The 20,980-nt window shown below is 48.2% G+C and overlaps 1 protein-coding gene across 1 annotated transcript in view; it reads right to left on the minus strand.

Moving 5' to 3' along the window:
- si:dkeyp-69b9.3 (myocardin) overlaps positions 1 to 20,980 on the minus strand; it is an 89,979-nt gene that overhangs the window by 18,342 nt on the left and 50,657 nt on the right. Inside the window, exons 6-7 of the mRNA XM_046303095.1 lie at positions 2,243 to 2,368; positions 1,881 to 2,077 (exon numbers count right to left, since the gene is read on the minus strand). Coding sequence (XP_046159051.1) covers positions 1,881 to 2,077; positions 2,243 to 2,368 — 323 coding nt within the window. The remainder of the gene's footprint in view (positions 1 to 1,880; positions 2,078 to 2,242; positions 2,369 to 20,980) is intronic.

The raw sequence follows: 20,980 nt of genomic DNA on the forward strand, positions 1-20,980 counted from the left end.
TATCCAGAGCCACCTCTACACACCAGTCCTCCGGTAGCAGCTCCCCGCACCAGGCTTCCTGTGCGTGTCCTCGATCCAGTACCACCAGTTCCAGCACCACGCACCAGGCCTCCAGTGCGCCTCGCCTGTTCAGCGCAGCCAGCGCTTTTCTCCCCTCCTGCGCTGCCGGCGCAGCCAGAGCCTTTCTCCTCTCCTGCGCCGCCGGAGTCTCCAGTCTGCCCAGCGCGGCCAGTGCTCCCAGTCTGCCCAGCGCGGCCAGTGCTCCCAGTCTGCCCAGCGCGGCCAGTGCTCCCAGTCTGCCCAGCGCGGCCAGTGCTCCAAGTCTGCCCAGCTCCGCCAGTGCTCCCAGTCTGCCCAGCGCCGCCAGTGCTCCCAGTCTGCCCAACGCCGCCAGTCTGCCCAGCGCCGCCAGCACCGCCAGTCTGCCCAGCGCCGCCAGTCTGCCCAGCGCCGCCAGTCGGTCCAGCGTCGCCAGTCTGCCTGGATCCGCCAGAAGTGCCAGTCTGCCAAGATCTTCTAGATCGGCCAGACAACCTGAATCATCCAGTTCCACCGGCCAGCCAGGATTTACCGGAGCCTACTACCTGCCTGAGCTTCCTCTCAGTACTGGGCTTCCTCTCAGTACTGGGCTTCCCCTCAGTACCGGGCTTCCCCTCAGTACCGGGTTTCCCCTCAGTACCGGGCTTCCCCTCAGTACCAGGCTGCTTCTGTCCCAAGCTGCCCCTCAGTCCCGGGCTGCCCCTCTGTCTCGGGCTGCCCCTCTGTCCCGAGATGCCCCTCTGTCCTGAGATGCCCCTCTGTCCTGAGATGCCCCTCTGTCCTGAGATGCACCTCTGTCCTGAGATGCCCCTCTGTCCTGAGATGCCCCTCTGTCCCGAGATGCCCCTCTGTCCCGAGCTGCCCATCTGTCCCAGGCTGCCCCTCTGTCCCGGGCTGCCCCTCTGTCCTGAGATGCCCCTCTGTCCCGAGCTGCCCCTCTGTCCCGAGCTGCCCCTCAGTTATGTGGGGATCTGGGTGAGGACTATTAGGCCATGGTCGGCGGAGAAGGTGGATGATCCCAGGACGCGAAGGGGAGGAACTAGGACATTTATGGAGTGGGGTCCAAGTCCTGAGCCAGAACCGCCACCATGGACAGACGCCCACCCTGACCCTCCCTATGCTCTTGAGGTGCATCCGGGAGTCCGCACCTTAGGGTGGGGGTTCTGTCATGCCTTGGTCATTGTATTTTGTGGTTTTGGTATATGTTTGGGTAGGCCAGGGTGTGACATGGGTTTATATGTTGTGTTTCATATTGGGGTTTGTATTAATTGGGATTGTGTATGATTAGGGGTGTGTCTAGTTAGGCTTGGCTGCCTGAGGCGATTCTCAATTGGAGTCAGGTGATTCTCGTTGTCTCGGATTGGGAACCGTATTTAGGTAGCCTGAGTTCGCGTTGTATTTTGTGGGTGTTTGTTCCTGTCTCTGTGTTGTAGTCACCAGATAGGCTGTAATTAGTTTCACGTTTCGTTTGTTGTTTTCGTATTTCAGTTATTTCATGTACCGCAATTCCTTCATTAAAGTCATGAATAACCTACACGCTGCATTTCGGTCTGACTCTCTTCATTCAACAGACGAACGACGTTACAGAAAGGTAATCTCACCTGATGTTTGACGTTAGGATTTTGGGAAAGGTAATCTCACCTGATGTTTGAGGTTAGGATTTTGGGAAAGGTAATCTCACCTGATGTTTGAGGTTAGGATTTTGGGAAAGGTAATCTCACCTGATGTTTGAGGTTAGGATTTAGGGAAAGGTAATCTCACTTGATGTTTGAGGTTATGATTTAGGGAAAGGTAATCTCACTTGATGGTTGAAGTTAGGATTTAGGGGAAGGTAATTTCACCTGAACATGGGTGGGACTGTGGGTAAGGGGCAAGACCGCAGGCGACAGGTCACTCAGTGATTGGTCGTCTGAGAACCCTGGCGACGAGGAGAAGGCTGGTGATTGGAGGATCCCGAGTTGCTCGGGAGACAAGGAGGAAGAGCAGGAAGAGATGTCATCTTGGAAGACATCTGAGGAGAGAGGGAAGGAGACGGGGCCTAAGGGAAGAGGGGGAGGAGGAAGGCAGAGGGAGGAGGAAGGCAGGGGGAGGAGGAAGGCAGGGGGAGGAGGAAGGCAGGGGGAGGAGGAATAGGTTCATTAGTAATGACATCTGAACTGTTTGAAAACATCTATAGTTCTGTCGTGCGTGTGCGTTAACTCACGGTTCCCTGGAGGCAGTATGTGTTTGTGTAGTAGGTCCAGAGGTTCGGGACGATGCTGGACCTTCTCTCTAAGGTTGTTAGCCAGCCGAGCCTTCTTCTGCCTTCCAGCCCCACATACACTCCTGTCTATTAGGGAGAGAAGCAACACAATCCTATCTGTCAGAGAGAGAAGTAACAGTAGTTGAGAGCAGATTTGTGTTTGGGTATGCATAACTGTGTTGCTGTGGGCACTCAATCACAGTTCAACCCAGCAGGGGTACCCCAAGCGTCTGCCTTAAAGGAACCACATACCCCTGGAGACAAATAAATAACAACAACAGCACAACTAGAAATGCTACAATAATAGTGGTATTTTAATCACAATGGACAATGAGATAAATAAAAGAGGAAAGGTTAGAGAGAAGAAGAGAGAGGAGGTGAGGATAGAGAGTAGAAGAGAGAGGAGGAGAGGATAGAGAGTAGAAGAGAGAGGAGGAGAGGATAGAGAGTAGAACAGAGAGGAGGAAAGGTTAGAGAGTAGAAGAGAGAGGAGGAAAGGTTAGAGAGTAGAAGAGAGAGGAGGAAAGGATAGAGAGTAGAAGAGAGAGGAGGAGAGGATAGAGAGTAGAACAGAGAGGAGGAGAGGTTAGAGAGTAGAAGAGAGAGGAGGAGAGGATAGAGAGAAGAACAGAGAGGAGGAGAGGATAGAGAGTCAAACCAAGAGGAGGAGAGGATAGAGAGTAGAAGAGAGAGGAGGAGAGGATAGAGAGTAGAACAGAGAGGAGGAGAGGATAGAGAGTAGAACAGAGAGGAGGAAAGGTTAGAGAGTAGAAGAGAGAGGAGGAAAGGTTAGAGAGTAGAAGAGAGAGGAGGAGAGGATAGAGAGTAGAAGAGAGAGGAGGAGAGGATAGAGAGTAGAACAGAGAGGAGGAAAGGTTAGAGGGTGGAACAGAGAGGAGGAAAGGTTAGAGAGTAGATGAGAGAGGAGGAGAGGATAGAGAGTAGAAGAGAGAGGAGGAGAGGATAGAGAGTCAAACAGAGAGGAGGAGAGGATAGAGAGAAGAACAGAGAGGAGGAGGGGATAGAGAGAAGAACAGAGAGGAGGAGAGGTTAGAGAGAAGAACAGAGAGGAGGAGAGGATAGAGAGTAGAAGAGAGAGGAGGAGAGGATAGAGAGAAGAAAATAGAGGAGGATAGGATAGAGAGAAGAACAGAGAGGAGGAGAGGATAGAGAGTAAAAGAGAGAGGAGGAGAGGATAGAGAGAAGAAAAGAGAGGAGGATAGGATAGAGAGAAGAACAGAGAGGAGGAGAGGATAGAGAGTAGAAGGGAGAGGAGGAGAGGATAGAGAGTAGAAGAGAGGGGAGGAGAGGATAGAGAGAAGAAAAGAGAGGAGGATAGGATAGAGAGAAGAACAGAGAGGAGGAGAGGATAGAGAGAAGAACAGAGAGGAGGTGAGGATAGAGAGAAGAACAGAAAGGAAGAAAGGTTAGAGAATAGAAGAGAGAAGAGGAGATGATAGAGAGTAGAAGAGAGAGGAGGAGAGGTTAGAGCGTAGAAGAGAGAGTAGAGGATAGAGAGTAGAAGAGAGAGGAGGAGAGGATAGAGAGTAGAAGAGAGAGGAGGAGAGGTTAGAGAGTAGAAGAGAGAGGAGGAGACGATAGAGAGTAGAAGAGAGAGGAGGAGATGGTAGAGAGTAGAAAATAGAGGAGGAGAGGTTAGAGAGTAGAAGAGAGAGGAGAGAATAGAGAGTAGAAGAGAGAGGAGGAGAGGTTAGAGAGTAGAAGAGAGAGGAGGAGAGGTTAGAGAGTAGAAGAGAGAGGAGGAGAGGATAGAGAGTAGAAGAGAGAGGAGGAGATGATAGAGAGTAGAAGAGAGAGGAGGAGAGGTTAGAGTGTAGAAGAGAGAGGAGGAGAGGATAGAGAGTAGAAGAGAGAGGAGGAGGGGATAGAGAGAAGAACAGAGAGGAGGAGAGGTTAGAGAGTAGAAGAGAGAGGAGGGGAGGATAGAGAGAAGAACAGAGAGGAGGAGAGGATAGAGAGAAGAAGAGAGAGCAGAACAGAGAGGAGGAGAGGATAGAGAGAAGAACAGAGAGGAGGAGAGGATAGAGAGAAGAACAGAGAGGAGGAGAGGATAGAGAGAAGAACAGAGAGGAGGAAAGGTTAGAGAGAAGAACAGAGAGGAGGAGAGGATAGAGAGTAGAAGAGAGAGGAGGAGAGGATAGAGAAAAGAACAGAGAGGAGGAGAGGATAGAGAGAAGAACAGAGAGGAGGAGAGGATAGAGAGTAGAACAGAGAGGAGGAGAGGATAGAGAGTAGAACAGAGAGGAGGAAAGGTTAGAGAGTAGAACAGATAGGAGGAAAGGTTAGAGAGTAGAAGAGAGAGGAGGAAAGGTTAGAGAGAAGAGAGAAGAGAGAGAGGAGAGGATAGAGAGTAGAAGAGAGAGGAGGAGAGGATAGAGAGTAGAACAGAGAGGAGGAAAGGTTAGAGGGTGGAACAGAGAGGAGGAAAGGTTAGAGAGTAGATGAGAGAGGAGGAGAGGATAGAGAGTAGAAGAGAGAGGAGGAGAGGATAGAGAGTCAAACAGAGAGGAGGAGAGGATAGAGAGAAGAACAGAGAGGAGGAGGGGATAGAGAGAAGAACAGAGAGGAGAGGAGGAGAGGAGGAGGAGAGAGAGAGAGAGAGGAGGAGAGGATAGAGAGAAGAAAATAGAGGAGGATAGGATAGAGAGAAGAACAGAGAGGAGGAGAGGATAGAGAGTAAAAGAGAGAGGAGGAGAGGATAGAGAGAAGAAAAGAGAGGAGGATAGGATAGAGAGAAGAACAGAGAGGAGGAGAGGATAGAGAGTAGAAGGGAGAGGAGGAGAGGATAGAGAGTAGAAGAGAGGGAGGAGAGGATAGAGAGAAGAAAAGAGAGGAGGATAGGATAGAGAGAAGAACAGAGAGGAGGAGAGGATAGAGAGAAGAACAGAGAGGAGGTGAGGATAGAGAGAAGAACAGAAAGGAAGAAAGGTTAGAGAATAGAAGAGAGAAGAGGAGATGATAGAGAGTAGAAGAGAGAGGAGGAGAGGTTAGAGCGTAGAAGAGAGAGAGAGGATAGAGAGTAGAAGAGAGAGGAGGAGAGGATAGAGAGTAGAAGAGAGAGGAGGAGAGGTTAGAGAGTAGAAGAGAGAGGAGGAGACGATAGAGAGTAGAGAGAGAGAGGAGGAGATGGATAGAGAGTATAAAATAGAGGAGGAGAGGTTAGAGAGTAGAAGAGAGAGGAGAGAATAGAGAGTAGAAGAGAGAGGAGGAGAGGTTAGAGAGTAGAAGAGAGAGGAGGAGAGGTTAGAGAGTAGAAGAGAGAGGAGGAGAGGATAGAGAGTAGAAGAGAGAGGAGGAGATGATAGAGAGAAGAACAGAGAGGAGGAGAGGTTAGAGAGTAGAAGAGAGAGGAGGAGAGGATAGAGAGTAGAAGAGAGAGGAGGAGGGGATAGAGAGAAGAACAGAGAGGAGGAGAGGTTAGAGAGTAGAAGAGAGAGGAGGAGAGGATAGAGAGAAGAACAGAGAGGAGGAGAGGATAGAGAGAAGAAGAGAGAGCAGAACAGAGAGGAGGAGAGGATAGAGAGAAGAACAGAGAGGAGGAGAGGATAGAGAGAAGAACAGAGAGGAGGAGAGGATAGAGAGAAGAACAGAGAGGAGGAAAGGTTAGAGAGAAGAACAGAGAGGAGGAGAGGATAGAGAGTAGAAGAGAGAGGAGGAGAGGATAGAGAAAAGAACAGAGAGGAGGAGAGGATAGAGAGAAGAACAGAGAGGATGAGAGGTTAGAGAGTAGAACAGAGAGGAGGAGAGGACAGAGAGAAGAACAGAGAGGAGGAGAGGATAGAGAGAAGAACAAAGAGGAGGAGAGGTTAGAGAGAATAACAGAGAGGAGGAGAGGATAGAGAGAAGAAGAGAGAGCAGAACAGAGAGGAGGAGCGGATAGAGAGAAGAACAGAGAGGAGGAGAGGAAAGAGAGAAGAACAGAGAGGAGAAGAGGATAGAGAGAAGAACAGAGAGGATGAGAGGATAGAGAGTAGAACAGAGAGGAGGCGAGGATAGAGAAATGAACAGAGGATGAGAGGTTAGAGACTGGAACAGAGAGGAGGAGAGGATAGAGAGAAGAACAGAGAGGAGGAGAGGATAGAGGGAAGAACAGAGAGGAGGAAAGGTTAGAGAGAAGAACAGAGAGGAGGAGAGGATAGAGAGTAGAAGAGAGAGGAGGAGAGGATAGAGAGTAGAACAGAGAGGAGGAGAGGATAGAGAGAAGAACAGAGAGGAGGAGAGGATAGAGAGAAGAACAGAGAGGAGGAGAGGTTAGAGAGAAGAACAGAGAGGAGGAGAGAATAAGGAGAAGAACAGAGAGGAGGAGAGGTTAGAGAGAAGAACAGAGAGGAGGAGAGGTTAGAGAGAAGAACAGAGAGGAGGAGAGGATAGAGAGAAGAACAGAGAGGATGAGAGGTTAGAGAGTAGAACAGAGAGGAGGAGAGGATAGAGAGAAGAACAGAGAGGAGGAGAGGATAGAGAGAAGAACAGAGAGGAGGAGAGGTTAGAGAGAAGAACAGAGAGGAGGAGAGGTTAGAGAGAAGAACAGAGAGGAGGAGAGGATAGAGAGAAGAAGAGAAAGCAGAACAGAGAGGAGGAGAGGATAGAGAAAAGAACAGAGAGGAGGAGAGGTTAGAGAGAAGAACAGATAGGAGGAAAGGTTAAAGAGAAGAACAGAGAGGAGGAGATGATAGAGAAAAGAACAGAGAGGAGGAGAGGATAGAGAGAAGAACAGAGAGGAGGAGAGGATAGAGAGAAGAAGAGAGAGCAGAACAGAGAGGAGGAGAGGATAGAGAGAAAAACAGAGAGGAGGAGAGGTTAGAGAGAAGAACAGAGAGGAGGAGAGGATAGAGAGAAGAACAGAGAGGAGGAGAGGATAGAAAGAAGAACAGAGAGGATGAGAGGATAGAGAGAAGAAGAGAGAGCAGAACAGAGAGGAGTAGAGAATAGAGAGAAAAACAGAGAGGAGGAGAGGTTAGAGAGAAGAACAGAGAGGAGGAGAGGATAGAGAGAAGAACAGAGAGGAGGAGAGGATAGAGAGAAGAACAGAGAGGAGGAAAGGTTAGAGAGAAGAGCAGAGAGGAGGAGAGGATAGAGAGTAGAAGAGAGAGGAGGAGAGGATAGAGAGTAGAAGATAGAGCAGAACAGAGAGGAGGAGAGGATAGAGAGAAAAACAGAGAGGAGGAGAGGTTAGAGAGAAGAACAGAGAGGAGGAGAGGATAGAGAGAAGAACAGAGAGGAGGAGAGGATAGAGAGAAGAACATAGAGGAGGAAAGGTTAGAGAGAAGAGCAGAGAGGAGGAGAGGATAGAGAGTAGAACAGAGAGGAGAGGATAGAGAGTAGAACAGAGAGGAGGAGAGGATAGAGAGAAGAACAGAGAGGATGAGAGGTTAGAGAGTAGAACAGAGAGGAGGAGAGGATAGAGAGAAGAACAGAGAGGAGGAGAGGTTAGAGAGAAGAACAGAGAGGAGGAGAGGATAGAGAGAAGAACAGAGAGGATGAGAGGTTAGAGAGTAGAACAGAGAGGAGGAGAGGATAGAGAGAAGAACAGAGAGGAGGAGAGGATAGAGAGAAGAACAGAGAGGAGGAGAGTTTAGAGAGAAGAACAGAGAGGAGAGAGAGAGGTTAGAGAGAAGAACAGAGAGGAGGAGAGGATAGAGAGAAGAACAGAGAGGATGAGAGGTTAGAGAGTAGAACAGAGAGGAGGAGAGGATAGAGAGAAGAACAGAGAGGAGGAGAGGATAGAGAGAAGAACAGAGAGGAGGAGAGTTTAGAGAGAAGAACAGAGAGGAGGAGAGGTTAGAGAGAAGAACAGAGAGGAGGAGAGGATAGAGAGAAGAACAGAGAGGATGAGAGGTTAGAGAGTAGAACAGAGAGGAGGAGAGGATAGAGAGAAGAACAGAGAGGAGGAGAGGATAGAGAGAAGAACAGAGAGGAGGAGAGGTTAGAGAGAAGAACAGAGAGGAGGAGAGGATAGAGAGAAGAAAGAGAGCAGAACAGAGAGGAGGAGAGGATAGAGAGAAGAACAGAGAGGAGGAGAGGATAGAGAGAAGAACAGAGAGGAGGAGAGGATAGAGAGAAGAACAGAGAGGAGGAAAGGTTAGAGAGAAGAACAGAGAGGAGGAGAGGATAGAGAGAGAAGAGAGAGGAGGAGAGGATAGAGAAAAGAACAGAGAGGAGGGGAGAGGATAGAGAGAAGAACAGAGAGGATGAGAGGTTAGAGAGTAGAACAGAGAGGAGGAGAGGACAGAGAGAAGAACAGAGAGGAGGAGAGGATAGAGAGAATAACAGAGAGGAGGAGAGGATAGAGAGAAGAAGAGAGAGCAGAACAGAGAGGAGGAGAGGATAGAGAGAAAAACAGAGAGGAGGAGAGGTTAGAGAGAAGAACAGAGAGTAGGAGAGGATAGAGAGAAGAACAGAGAGGAGGAGAGGATAGAGAGAAGAACAGAGAGGAGGAGATGATAGAGAAAAGAACAGAGAGGAGGATAGGATAGAGAGAAGAACAGAGAGGAGGAGAGGATAGAGAGAAGAAGAGAGAGCAGAACAGAGAGGAGGAGAGGATAGAGAGAAAAACAGAGAGGAGGAGAGGTTAGAGAGAAGAACAGAGAGGAGGAGAGGATAGAGAGAAGAACAGAGAGGAGGAGAGGATAGAAAGAAGAACAGAGAGGATGAGAGGATAGAGAGAAGAAGAGAGAGCAGAAAAGAGAGGAGTAGAGAATAGAGAGAAAAACAGAGAGGAGGAGAGGTTAGAGAGAAGAACAGAGAGGAGGAGAGGATAGAGAGAAGAACAGAGAGGAGGAGAGGATAGAGAGAAGAACAGAGAGGAGGAAAGGTTAGAGAGAAGAGCAGAGAGGAGGAGAGGATAGAGAGTAGAAGAGAGAGGAGGAGAGGATAGAGAGTAGAACAGAGAGGAGGAGAGGATAGAGAGAAGAAGATAGAGCAGAACAGAGAGGAGGAGAGGATAGAGAGAAAAACAGAGAGGAGGAGAGGTTAGAGAGAAGAACAGAGAGGAGGAGAGGATAGAGAGAAGAACAGAGAGGAGGAGAGGATAGAGAGAAGAACATAGAGGAGGAAAGGTTAGAGAGAAGAGCAGAGAGGAGGAGAGGATAGAGAGTAGAACAGAGAGGAGAGGATAGAGAGTAGAACAGAGAGGAGGAGAGGATAGAGAGAAGAACAGAGAGGATGAGAGGTTAGAGAGTAGAACAGAGAGGAGGAGAGGATAGAGAGAAGAACAGAGAGGAGGAGAGGTTAGAGAGAAGAACAGAGAGGAGGAGAGGATAGAGAGAAGAACAGAGAGGATGAGAGGTTAGAGAGTAGAACAGAGAGGAGGAGAGGATAGAGAGAAGAACAGAGAGGAGGAGAGGATAGAGAGAAGAACAGAGAGGAGGAGAGGTTAGAGAGAAGAACAGAGAGGAGGAGAGGTTAGAGAGAAGAACAGAGAGGAGGAGAGGATAGAGAGAAGAACAGAGAGGATGAGAGGTTAGAGAGTAGAACAGAGAGGAGGAGAGGATAGAGAGAAGAACAGAGAGGAGGAGAGGATAGAGAGAAGAACAGAGAGGAGGAGAGTTTAGAGAGAAGAACAGAGAGGAGGAGAGGTTAGAGAGAAGAACAGAGAGGAGGAGAGGATAGAGAGAAGAACAGAGAGGATGAGAGGTTAGAGAGTAGAACAGAGAGGAGGAGAGGATAGAGAGAAGAACAGAGAGGAGGAGAGGATAGAGAGAAGAACAGAGAGGAGGAGAGGTTAGAGAGAAGAACAGAGAGGAGGAGAGGATAGAGAGAAGAAGAGAGAGCAGAACAGAGAGGAGGAGAGGATAGAGAGAAGAACAGAGAGGAGGAGAGGATAGAGAGAAGAACAGAGAGGAGGAGAGGATAGAGAGAAGAACAGAGAGGAGGAAAGGTTAGAGAGAAGAACAGAGAGGAGGAGAGGATAGAGAGTAGAAGAGAGAGGAGGAGAGGATAGAGAAAAGAACAGAGAGGAGGAGAGGATAGAGAGAAGAACAGAGAGGATGAGAGGTTAGAGAGTAGAACAGAGAGGAGGAGAGGACAGAGAGAAGAACAGAGAGGAGGAGAGGATAGAGAGAAGAACAAAGAGGAGGAGAGGTTAGAGAGAATAACAGAGAGGAGGAGAGGATAGAGAGAAGAAGAGAGAGCAGAACAGAGAGGAGGAGAGGATAGAGAGAAGAACAGAGAGGAGGAGAGGATAGAGAGAAGAACAGAGGGGATGAGAGGATAGAGAGTAGAACAGAGAGGAAGAGGATAGAGAGAAGAACAGAGAGGAGGAGAGGATAGAGGGAAGAACAGAGAGGAGGAAAGGTTAGAGAGAAGAACAGAGAGGAGGAGAGGATAGAGAGTAGAACAGAGAGGAGGAGAGGATAGAGAGAACAACAGAGAGGAGGAGAGGATAGAGAGAAGAACAGAGAGGAGGAGAGGATAGAGAGAAGAACAGAGAGGAGGAGAGGTTAGAGAGAAGAACAGAGAGGAGGAGAGAATAAGGAGAAGAACAGAGAGGATGAGAGGTTAGAGAGTAGAACAGAGAGGAGGAGAGGATAGAGAGAAGAACAGAGAGGAGGAGAGGATAGAGAAGAACAGAGAGAACAGAGGAGGAGAGGTTAGAGAGAAGAACAGAGAGGAGGAGAGGTTAGAGAGAAGAACAGAGAGGAGGAGAGGATAGAGAGAAGAAGAGAGAGCAGAACAGAGAGGAGGAGAGGATAGAGAAAAGAACAGAGAGGAGGAGAGGTTAGAGAGAAGAACAGATAGGAGGAAAGGTTAAAGAGAAGAACAGAGAGGAGGAGAGGATAGAGAAAAGAACAGAGAGGAGGAGAGGATAGAGAGAAGAAGAGAGAGCAGAACAGAGAGGAGGAGAGGATAGAGAGAAAAACAGAGAGGAGGAGAGGTTAGAGAGAAGAACAGAGAGGAGGAGAGGATAGAGAGAAGAACAGAGAGGAGGAGAGGATAGAAAGAAGAACAGAGAGGATGAGAGGATAGAGAGAAGAAGAGAGAGCAGAACAGAGAGGAGTAGAGAATAGAGAGAAAAACAGAGAGGAGGAGAGGTTAGAGAGAAGAACAGAGAGGAGGAGAGGATAGAGAGAAGAACAGAGAGGAGGAGAGGATAGAGAGAAGAACAGAGAGGAGGAAAGGTTAGAGAGAAGAGCAGAGAGGAGGAGAGGATAGAGAGTAGAAGAGAGAGGAGGAGAGGATAGAGAGTAGAACAGAGAGGAGGAGAGGATAGAGAGAAGAAGATAGAGCAGAACAGAGAGGAGGAGAGGATAGAGAGAAAAACAGAGAGGAGGAGAGGTTAGAGAGAAGAACAGAGAGGAGGAGAGGATAGAGAGAAGAACAGAGAGGAGGAGAGGATAGAGAGAAGAACATAGAGGAGGAAAGGTTAGAGAGAAGAGCAGAGAGGAGGAGCTGATAGAGAGTAGAACAGAGAGGAGAGGATAGAGAGTAGAACAGAGAGGAGGAGAGGATAGAGAGAAGAACAGAGAGGATGAGAGGTTAGAGAGTAGAACAGAGAGGAGGAGAGGATAGAGAGAAGAACAGAGAGGAGGAGAGGTTAGAGAGAAGAACAGAGAGGAGGAGAGGATAGAGAGAAGAACAGAGAGGATGAGAGGTTAGAGAGTAGAACAGAGAGGAGGAGAGGATAGAGAGAAGAACAGAGAGGAGGAGAGGATAGAGAGAAGAACAGAGAGGAGGAGAGGTTAGAGAGAAGAACAGAGAGGAGGAGAGGTTAGAGAGAAGAACAGAGAGGAGGAGAGGATAGAGAGAAGAACAGAGAGGATGAGAGGTTAGAGAGTAGAACAGAGAGGAGGAGAGGATAGAGAGAAGAACAGAGAGGAGGAGAGGATAGAGAGAAGAACAGAGAGGAGGAGAGTTTAGAGAGAAGAACAGAGAGGAGGAGAGGTTAGAGAGAAGAACAGAGAGGAGGAGAGGATAGAGAGAAGAACAGAGAGGATGAGAGGTTAGAGAGTAGAACAGAGAGGAGGAGAGGATAGAGAGAAGAACAGAGAGGAGGAGAGGATAGAGAGAAGAACAGAGAGGAGGAGAGGTTAGAGAGAAGAACAGAGAGGAGGAGAGGATAGAGAGAAGAAGAGAGAGCAGAACAGAGAGGAGGAGAGGATAGAGAGAAGAACAGAGAGGAGGAGAGGATAGAGAGAAGAACAGAGAGGAGGAAAGGTTAGAGAGAAGAACAGAGAGGAGGAGAGGATAGAGAGTAGAAGAGAGAGGAGGAGAGGATAGAGAAAAGAACAGAGAGGAGGAGAGGATAGAGAGAAGAACAGAGAGGATGAGAGGTTAGAGAGTAGAACAGAGAGGAGGAGAGGACAGAGAGAAGAACAGAGAGGAGGAGAGGATAGAGAGAAGAACAAAGAGGAGGAGAGGTTAGAGAGAATAACAGAGAGGAGGAGAGGATAGAGAGAAGAAGAGAGAGCAGAACAGAGAGGAGGAGCGGATAGAGAGAAGAACAGAGAGGAGGAGAGGAAAGAGAGAAGAACAGAGGGGATGAGAGGATAGAGAGTAGAACAGAGAGGAGGCGAGGATAGAGAAATGAACAGAGAGGATGAGAGGTTAGAGAGTAGAACAGAGAGGAGGAGAGGATAGAGAGAAGAACAGAGAGGAGGAGAGGACAGAGGGAAGAACAGAGAGGAGGAAAGGTTAGAGAGAAGAACAGAGAGGAGGAGAGGATAGAGAGTAGAAGAGAGAGGAGGAGAGGATAGAGAGTACAACAGAGAGGAGGAGAGGATAGAGAGAAGAACAGAGAGGAGGAGAGGATAGAGAGAAGAACAGAGAGGAGGAGAGGTTAGAGAGAAGAACAGAGAGGAGGAGAGAATAAGGAGAAGAACAGAGAGGATGAGAGGTTAGAGAGTAGAACAGAGAGGAGGAGAGGATAGAGAGAAGAACAGAGAGGAGGAGAGGATAGAGAGAAGAACAGAGAGGAGGAGAGGTTAGAGAGAAGAACAGAGAGGAGGAGAGGTTAGAGAGAAGAACAGAGAGGAGGAGAGGATAGAGAGAAGAAGAGAGAGCAGAACAGAGAGGAGGAGAGGATAGAGAAAAGAACAGAGAGGAGGAGAGGTTAGAGAGAAGAACAGATAGGAGGAAAGGTTAAAGAGAAGAACAGAGAGGAGGAGAGGATAGAGAAAAGAACAGAGAGGAGGAGAGGATAGAGAGAAGAAGAGAGAGCAGAACAGAGAGGAGGAGAGGATAGAGAGAAAAACAGAGAGGAGGAGAGGTTAGAGAGAAGAACAGAGAGGAGGAGAGGATAGAGAGAAGAACAGAGAGGAGGAGAGGATAGAAAGAAGAACAGAGAGGATGAGAGGATAGAGAGAAGAGAGAGAGCAGAACAGAGAGGAGTAGAGAATAGAGAGAAAACAGAGAGGAGGAGAGGTTAGAGAGAAGAACAGAGAGGAGGAGGAGAGGATAGAGAGAAGAACAGAGAGGAGGAGAGGATAGAGAGAAGAACAGAGAGGAGGAAAGGTTAGAGAGAAGAACAGAGAGGAGGAGAGGTTAGAGAGAAGAACAGAGAGGAGGAGAGGTTAGAGAGAAGAACAGAGAGGAGGAAAGGATAGAGAGAAGAACAGAGAGGAGGAAAGGATAGAGAGAAGAAGAGAGAGCAGAACAGAGAGGAGGAGAGGATAGAGAAAAGAACAGAGAGGAGGAGAGGATAGAGAGAAGAATAGAGAGGATGAGAGATTAGAGAGAAGAACAGAGGAGGAGAGGTTAGAGAGTAGAAGAGCGAGGGGAGAGGATAGAGAGAAGAACAGAGAGGAGGAGAGGGTAGAGAAAAGAACAGAGAGGAGGAGAGGTTAGAGAGAAGAACAGAGAGGAGGAGAGGTTACAGAGAAGAACAGAGAGGAGGAGAGGATAGAGAGAAGAACAGAGAGGAGGAGAGGTTAGAGAGAGGAACAGAGAGGAGGAGAGGTTAGAGAGAAGAACAGAGAGGAGGAGAGGTTAGAGAGAAGAACAGAGAGGAGGAAAGGATAGAGAGAAGAAGAGAGAGCAGAACAGAGAGGAGGAGAGGATAGAGAAAAGAACAGAGAGGAGGAGAGGTTAGAGAGAAGAACAGAGAGGATGAGAGGTTAGAGAGTAGAACAGAGAGGGGGAGAGGACAGAGAGAAGAACAGAGAGGAGGAGAGGATAGAGAGAAGAACAAAGAGGAGGAGAGGTTAGAGAGAATAACAGAGAGGAGGAGAGGATAGAGAGAAGAAGAGAGAGCAGAACAGAGAGGAGGAGCGGATAGAGAGAAGAACAGAGAGGAGGAGAGGAAAGAGAGAAGAACAGAGGGGATGAGAGGATAGAGAGTAGAACAGAGAGGAGGCGAGGATAGAGAAATGAACAGAGAGGATGAGAGGTTAGAGAGTAGAACAGAGAGGAGGAGAGGATAGAGAGAAGAACAGAGAGGAGGAGAGGACAGAGGGAAGAACAGAGAGGAGGAAAGGTTAGAGAGAAGAACAGAGAGGAGGAGAGGATAGAGAGTAGAAGAGAGAGGAGGAGAGGATAGAGAGTACAACAGAGAGGAGGAGAGGATAGAGAGAAGAACAGAGAGGAGGAGAGGATAGAGAGAAGAACAGAGAGGAGGAGAGGTTAGAGAGAAGAACAGAGAGGAGGAGAGAATAAGGAGAAGAACAGAGAGGATGAGAGGTTAGAGAGTAGAACAGAGAGGAGGAGAGGATAGAGAGAAGAACAGAGAGGAGGAGAGGATAGAGAGAAGAACAGAGAGGAGGAGAGGTTAGAGAGAAGAACAGAGAGGAGGAGAGGTTAGAGAGAAGAACAGAGAGGAGGAGAGGATAGAGAGAAGAAGAGAGAGCAGAACAGAGAGGAGGAGAGGATAGAGAAAAGAACAGAGAGGAGGAGAGGTTAGAGAGAAGAACAGATAGGAGGAAAGGTTAAAGAGAAGAACAGAGAGGAGGAGAGGATAGAGAAAAGAACAGAGAGGAGGAGAGGATAGAGAGAAGAAGAGAGAGCAGAACAGAGAGGAGGAGAGGATAGAGAGAAAAACAGAGAGGAGGAGAGGTTAGAGAGAAGAACAGAGAGGAGGAGAGGATAGAGAGAAGAACAGAGAGGAGGAGAGGATAGAAAGAAGAACAGAGAGGATGAGAGGATAGAGAGAAGAAGAGAGAGCAGAACAGAGAGGAGTAGAGAATAGAGAGAAAAACAGAGAGGAGGAGAGGTTAGAGAGAAGAACAGAGAGGAGGAGAGGATAGAGAGAAGAACAGAGAGGAGGAGAGGATAGAGAGAAGAACAGAGAGGAGGAAAGGTTAGAGAGAAGAACAGAGAGGAGGAGAGGTTAGAGAGAAGAACAGAGAGGAGGAGAGGTTAGAGAGAAGAACAGAGAGGAGGAAAGGATAGAGAGAAGAACAGAGAGGAGGAAAGGATAGAGAGAAGAAGAGAGAGCAGAACAGAGAGGAGGAGAGGATAGAGAAAAGAACAGAGAGGAGGAGAGGATAGAGAGAAGAATAGAGAGGATGAGAGATTAGAGAGAAGAACAGAGGAGGAGAGGTTAGAGAGTAGAAGAGCGAGGGGGAGAGGATAGAGAGAAGAACAGAGAGGAGGAGAGGGTAGAGAAAAGAACAGAGAGGAGGAGAGGTTAGAGAGAAGAACAGAGAGGAGGAGAGGTTACAGAGAAGAACAGAGAGGAGGAGAGGATAGAGAGAAGAACAGAGAGGAGGAGAGGTTAGAGAGAGGAACAGAGAGGAGGAGAGGTTAGAGAGAAGAACAGAGAGGAGGAGAGGTTAGAGAGAAGAACAGAGAGGAGGAAAGGATAGAGAGAAGAAGAGAGAGCAGAACAGAGAGGAGGAGAGGATAGAGAAAAGAACAGAGAGGAGGAGAGGTTAGAGAGAAGAACAGAGAGGATGAGAGGTTAGAGAGTAGAACAGAGAGGGGGAGAGGATAGAGAGACGAATAGAGAGGATGAGAGATTAGAGAGAAGAACAGAGAGGAGGAGAGGTTAGAGAGTAGAAGAGCGAGGAGGAGAGGATAGAGAGAAGAACAAAGAGGAGGAGAGGTTAGAGAGAAGAACAGAGAGGAGGAGAGGTTAGAGAGAAGAACAGAGAGGAGGAGAGGATAGAGAGAAGAACAGAGAGGAGGAAAGGTTAGAGAGAAGAGCAGAGGGGAGGAGAGGATAGAGAGTAGAAGAGAGAGGAGGAGAGGATAGAGAGAAGAACAGAGAGGAGGAGAGGATAGAGAGAAGAACAGAGAGGATGAGAGGTTAGAGAGTAGAAAAGAGAGGAGGAGAGTATAGAGAGAAGAACAGAGAGGAGGAGAGGATAGAGAGAAGAACAAAGAGGAGGAGAGGTTAGAGAGAAGAACAGAGAGGAGGAGAGGTTAGAGAGAAGAACAGAGAGGAGGAAAGGATAGAGAGAAGAAGAGAGAGCAGAACAGAGAGGAGGAGAGGATAGAGAAAAGAACAGAGAGGAGGAGAGGTTAGAGAGAAGAACAGAGAGGATGAGAGGTTAGAGAGTAGAACAGAGAGGAGGAGAGGATAGAGAGACGAATAGAGAGGATGAGAGATTAGAGAGAAGAACAGAGAGGAGGAGAGGTTAGAGAGTAGAAGAGCGAGGAGGAGAGGATAGAGAGAAGAACAGAGAGGAGCAGATGTTAGAGAGAAGAACAGAGAGGAGGAGAGGATAGAGAGAAGAACAGAGAGGAGGAGAGGTTAGAGAGAAGAACAGAGAGGAGGAGAGGTTAGAGAGAAGAACAGAGAGGAGGAGAGGATAGAGAGAAGAACAGAGAGGATGAGAGGTTAGAGAGTAGAACAGAGAGGAGGAGAGGATAGAGAGAAGAACAGAGAGGAAGAGAGGATAGAGAGAAGAACACAGAGGAGGAGAGGTTAGAGAGAAGAAAAGAGAGGAGGAGAGGTTAGAGAGAAGAACAGAGAGGAGGAGAGGATAGAGAGAAGAACAGAGAGGATGAGAGGTTAGAGAGTAGAACAGAGAGGAGGAGAGGATAGAGAGAAGAACAGAGAGGAGGAGAGGATAGAGAGAAGAACAGAGAGGAGGAGAGGTTAGAGAGAAGAACAGAGAGGAGGAGAGGATAGAGAGAAGAAGAGAGAGCAGAACAGAGAGGAGGAGAGGATAGAGAGAAGAACAGAGAGGAGGAGAGGATAGAGAGAAGAACAGAGAGGAGGAGAGGATAGAGAGAAGAACAGAGAGGAGGAAAGGTTAGAGAGAAGAACAGAGAGGAGGAGAGGATAGAGAGTAGAAGAGAGAGGAGGAGAGGATAGAGAAAAGAACAGAGAGGAGGAGAGGATAGAGAGAAGAACAGAGAGGATGAGAGGTTAGAGAGTAGAACAGAGAGGAGGAGAGGACAGAGAGAAGAACAGAGAGGAGGAGAGGATAGAGAGAAGAACAAAGAGGAGGAGAGGTTAGAGAGAATAACAGAGAGGAGGAGAGGATAGAGAGAAGAAGAGAGAGCAGAACAGAGAGGAGGAGCGGATAGAGAGAAGAACAGAGAGGAGGAGAGGAAAGAGAGAAGAACAGAGAGGAGGAGAGGATAGAGAGAAGAACAGAGAGGATGAGAGGATAGAGAGTAGAACAGAGAGGAGGCGAGGATAGAGAAATGAACAGAGAGGATGAGAGGTTAGAGAGTAGAACAGAGAGGAGGAGAGGATAGAGAGAAGAACAGAGAGGAGGAGAGGATAGAGGGAAGAACAGAGAGGAGGAAAGGTTAGAGAGAAGAACAGAGAGGAGGAGAGGATAGAGAGTAGAAGAGAGAGGAGGAGAGGATAGAGAGTAGAACAGAGAGGAGGAGAGGATAGAGAGAAGAACAGAGAGGAGGAGAGGATAGAGAGAAGAACAGAGAGGAGGAGAGGTTAGAGAGAAGAACAGAGAGGAGGAGAGAATAAGGAGAAGAACAGAGAGGAGGAGAGGTTAGAGAGAAGAACAGAGAGGAGGAGAGGTTAGAGAGAAGAACAGAGAGGAGGAGAGGATAGAGAGAAGAACAGAGAGGATGAGAGGTTAGAGAGTAGAACAGAGAGGAGGAGAGGATAGAGAGAAGAACAGAGAGGAGGAGAGGATAGAGAGAAGAACAGAGAGGAGGAGAGGATAGAGAGAAGAACAGAGAGGAGGAAAGGTTAGAGAGAAGAACAGAGAGGAGGAGAGGATAGAGAGTAGAAGAGAGAGGAGGAGAGGATAGAGAAAAGAACAGAGAGGAGGAGAGGATAGAGAGAAGAACAGAGAGGATGAGAGGTTAGAGAGTAGAACAGAGAGGAGGAGAGGTTAGAGAGAATAACAGAGAGGAGGAGAGGATAGAGAGAAGAAGAGAGAGCAGAACAGAGAGGAGGAGCGGATAGAGAGAAGAACAGAGAGGAGGAGAGGATAGAGACAAGAACAGAGAGGAGGAGAGGTTAGAGAGAAGAACAGAGAGGAGGAGAGAATAAGGAGAAGAACAGAGAGGAGGAGAGGTTAGAGAGAAGAACAGAGAGGAGGAGAGGTTAGAGAGAAGAACAGAGAGGAGGAGAGGATAGAGAGAAGAACAGAGAGGATGAGAGGTTAGAGAGTAGAACAGAGAGGAGGAGAGGATAGAGAGAAGAACAGAGAGGAGGAGAGGATAGAGAGAAGAACAGAGAGGAGAGGTTAGAGAGAAGAACAGAGAGGAGGAGAGGTTAGAGAGAAGAACAGAGAGGAGGAGAGGATAGAGAGAAGAAGAGAGAGCAGAACAGAGAGGAGGAGAGGATAGAGAAAAGAACAGAGAGGAGGAGAGGTTAGAGAGAAGAACAGATAGGAGGAAAGGTTAAAGAGAAGAACAGAGAGGAGGAGAGGATAGAGAAAAGAACAGAGAGGAGGAGAGGATAAAGAGAAGAACAGAGAGGAGGAGAGGATAGAGAGAAGAAGAGAGAGCAGAACAGAGAGGAGGAGAGGATAGAGAGAAGAACAGAGAGGAGGAAAGGTTAGAGAGAAGAACAGAGAGGAGGAGAGGATAGAGAGTAGAAGAGAGAGGAGGAGAGGATAGAGAAAAGAACAGAGAGGAGGAGAGGATAGAGAGAAGAACAGAGAGGATGAGAGGTTAGAGAGTAGAACAGAGAGGAGGAGAGGACAGAGAGAAGAACAGAGAGGAGGAGAGGATAGAGAGAAGAACAAAGAGGAGGAGAGGTTAGAGAGAATAACAGAGAGGAGGAGAGGATAGAGAGAAGAAGAGAGAGCAGAACAGAGAGGAGGAGCGGATAGAGAGAAGAACAGAGAGGAGGAGAGGAAAGAGAGAAGAACAGAGAGGAGGAGAGGATAGAGAGAAGAACAGAGAGGATGAGAGGATAGAGAGTAGAACAGAGAGGAGGCGAGGATAGAGAAATGAACAGAGAGGATGAGAGGTTAGAGAGTAGAACAGAGAGGAGGAGAGGATAGAGAGAAGAACAGAGAGGAGGAGAGGATAGAGGGAAGAACAGAGAGGAGGAGAGAATAAGGAGAAGAACAGAGAGGAGGAGAGGTTAGAGAGAAGAACAGAGAGGAGGAGAGGTTAGAGAGAAGAACAGAGAGGAGGAGAGGATAGAGAGAAGAACGGAGAGGATGAGAGGTTAGAGAGTAGAACAGAGAGGAGGAGAGGATAGAGAGAAGAACAGAGAGGAGGAGAGGATAGAGAGAAGAACAGAGAGGAGGAGAGGATAGAGAGAAGAACAGAGAGGAGGAAAGGTTAGAGAGAAGAACAGAGAGGAGGAGAGGATAGAGAGTAGAAGAGAGAGGAGGAGAGGATAGAGAAAAGAACAGAGAGGAGGAGAGGATAGAGAGAAGAACAGAGAGGATGAGAGGTTAGAGAGTAGAACAGAGAGGAGGAGAGGACAGAGAGAAGAACAGAGAGGAGGAGAGGATAGAGAGAAGAACAAAGAGGAGGAGAGGTTAGAGAGAATAACAGAGAGGAGGAGAGGATAGAGAGAAGAAGAGAGAGCAGAACAGAGAGGAGGAGCGGATAGAGAGAAGAACAGAGAGGAGGAGAGGAAAGAGAGAAGAACAGAGAGGAGGAGAGGATAGAGAGAAGAACAGAGAGGATGAGAGGATAGAGAGTAGAACAGAGAGGAGGCGAGGATAGAGAAATGAACAGAGAGGAGGAGAGGATAGAGAGTAGAACAGAGAGGAGGAGAGGATAGAGAGAAGAACAGAGAGGAGGAGAGGATAGAGGGAAGAACAGAGAGGAGGAAAGGTTAGAGAGAAGAACAGAGAGGAGGAGAGGATAGAGAGTAGAAGAGAGAGAGGAGGAGAGGATAGAGAGTAGAACAGAGAGGAGGAGAGGACAGAGAGAGAGAAGAACAGAGAGGAGGAGAGGATAGAGACAAGAACAGAGAGGAGGAGAGGTTAGAGAGAAGAACAGAGAGGAGGAGAGGTTAGAGAGAAGAACAGAGAGGAGGAGAGGTTAGAGAGAAGAACAGAGAGGAGGAGAGGATAGAGAGAAGAACAGAGAGGATGAGAGGTTAGAGAGTAGAACAGAGAGGAGGAGAGGATAGAGAGAAGAACAGAGAGGAGGAGAGGATAGAGAGAAGAACAGAGAGGAGGAAAGGTTAGAGAGAAGAGCAGAGAGGAGGAGAGGATAGAGAGAAGAACAGAGAGAGGAGGAGAGGATAGAGAGTAGAACAGAGAGGAGGAGAGGATAGAGAGAAGAACAGAGAGGAGGAGAGGATAGAGAGAAGAACAGAGAGGAGGAAAGGTTATAGAGAAGAGCAGAGAGGAGGAGAGGATAGAGAGTAGAAGAGAGAGGAGGAGAGAGGATAGAGAGTAGAAGGAG

This window comes from Oncorhynchus gorbuscha, linkage group LG15 (assembly GCF_021184085.1).
Source record: "Oncorhynchus gorbuscha isolate QuinsamMale2020 ecotype Even-year linkage group LG15, OgorEven_v1.0, whole genome shotgun sequence".
NCBI lineage: Eukaryota > Metazoa > Chordata > Actinopteri > Salmoniformes > Salmonidae > Oncorhynchus > Oncorhynchus gorbuscha.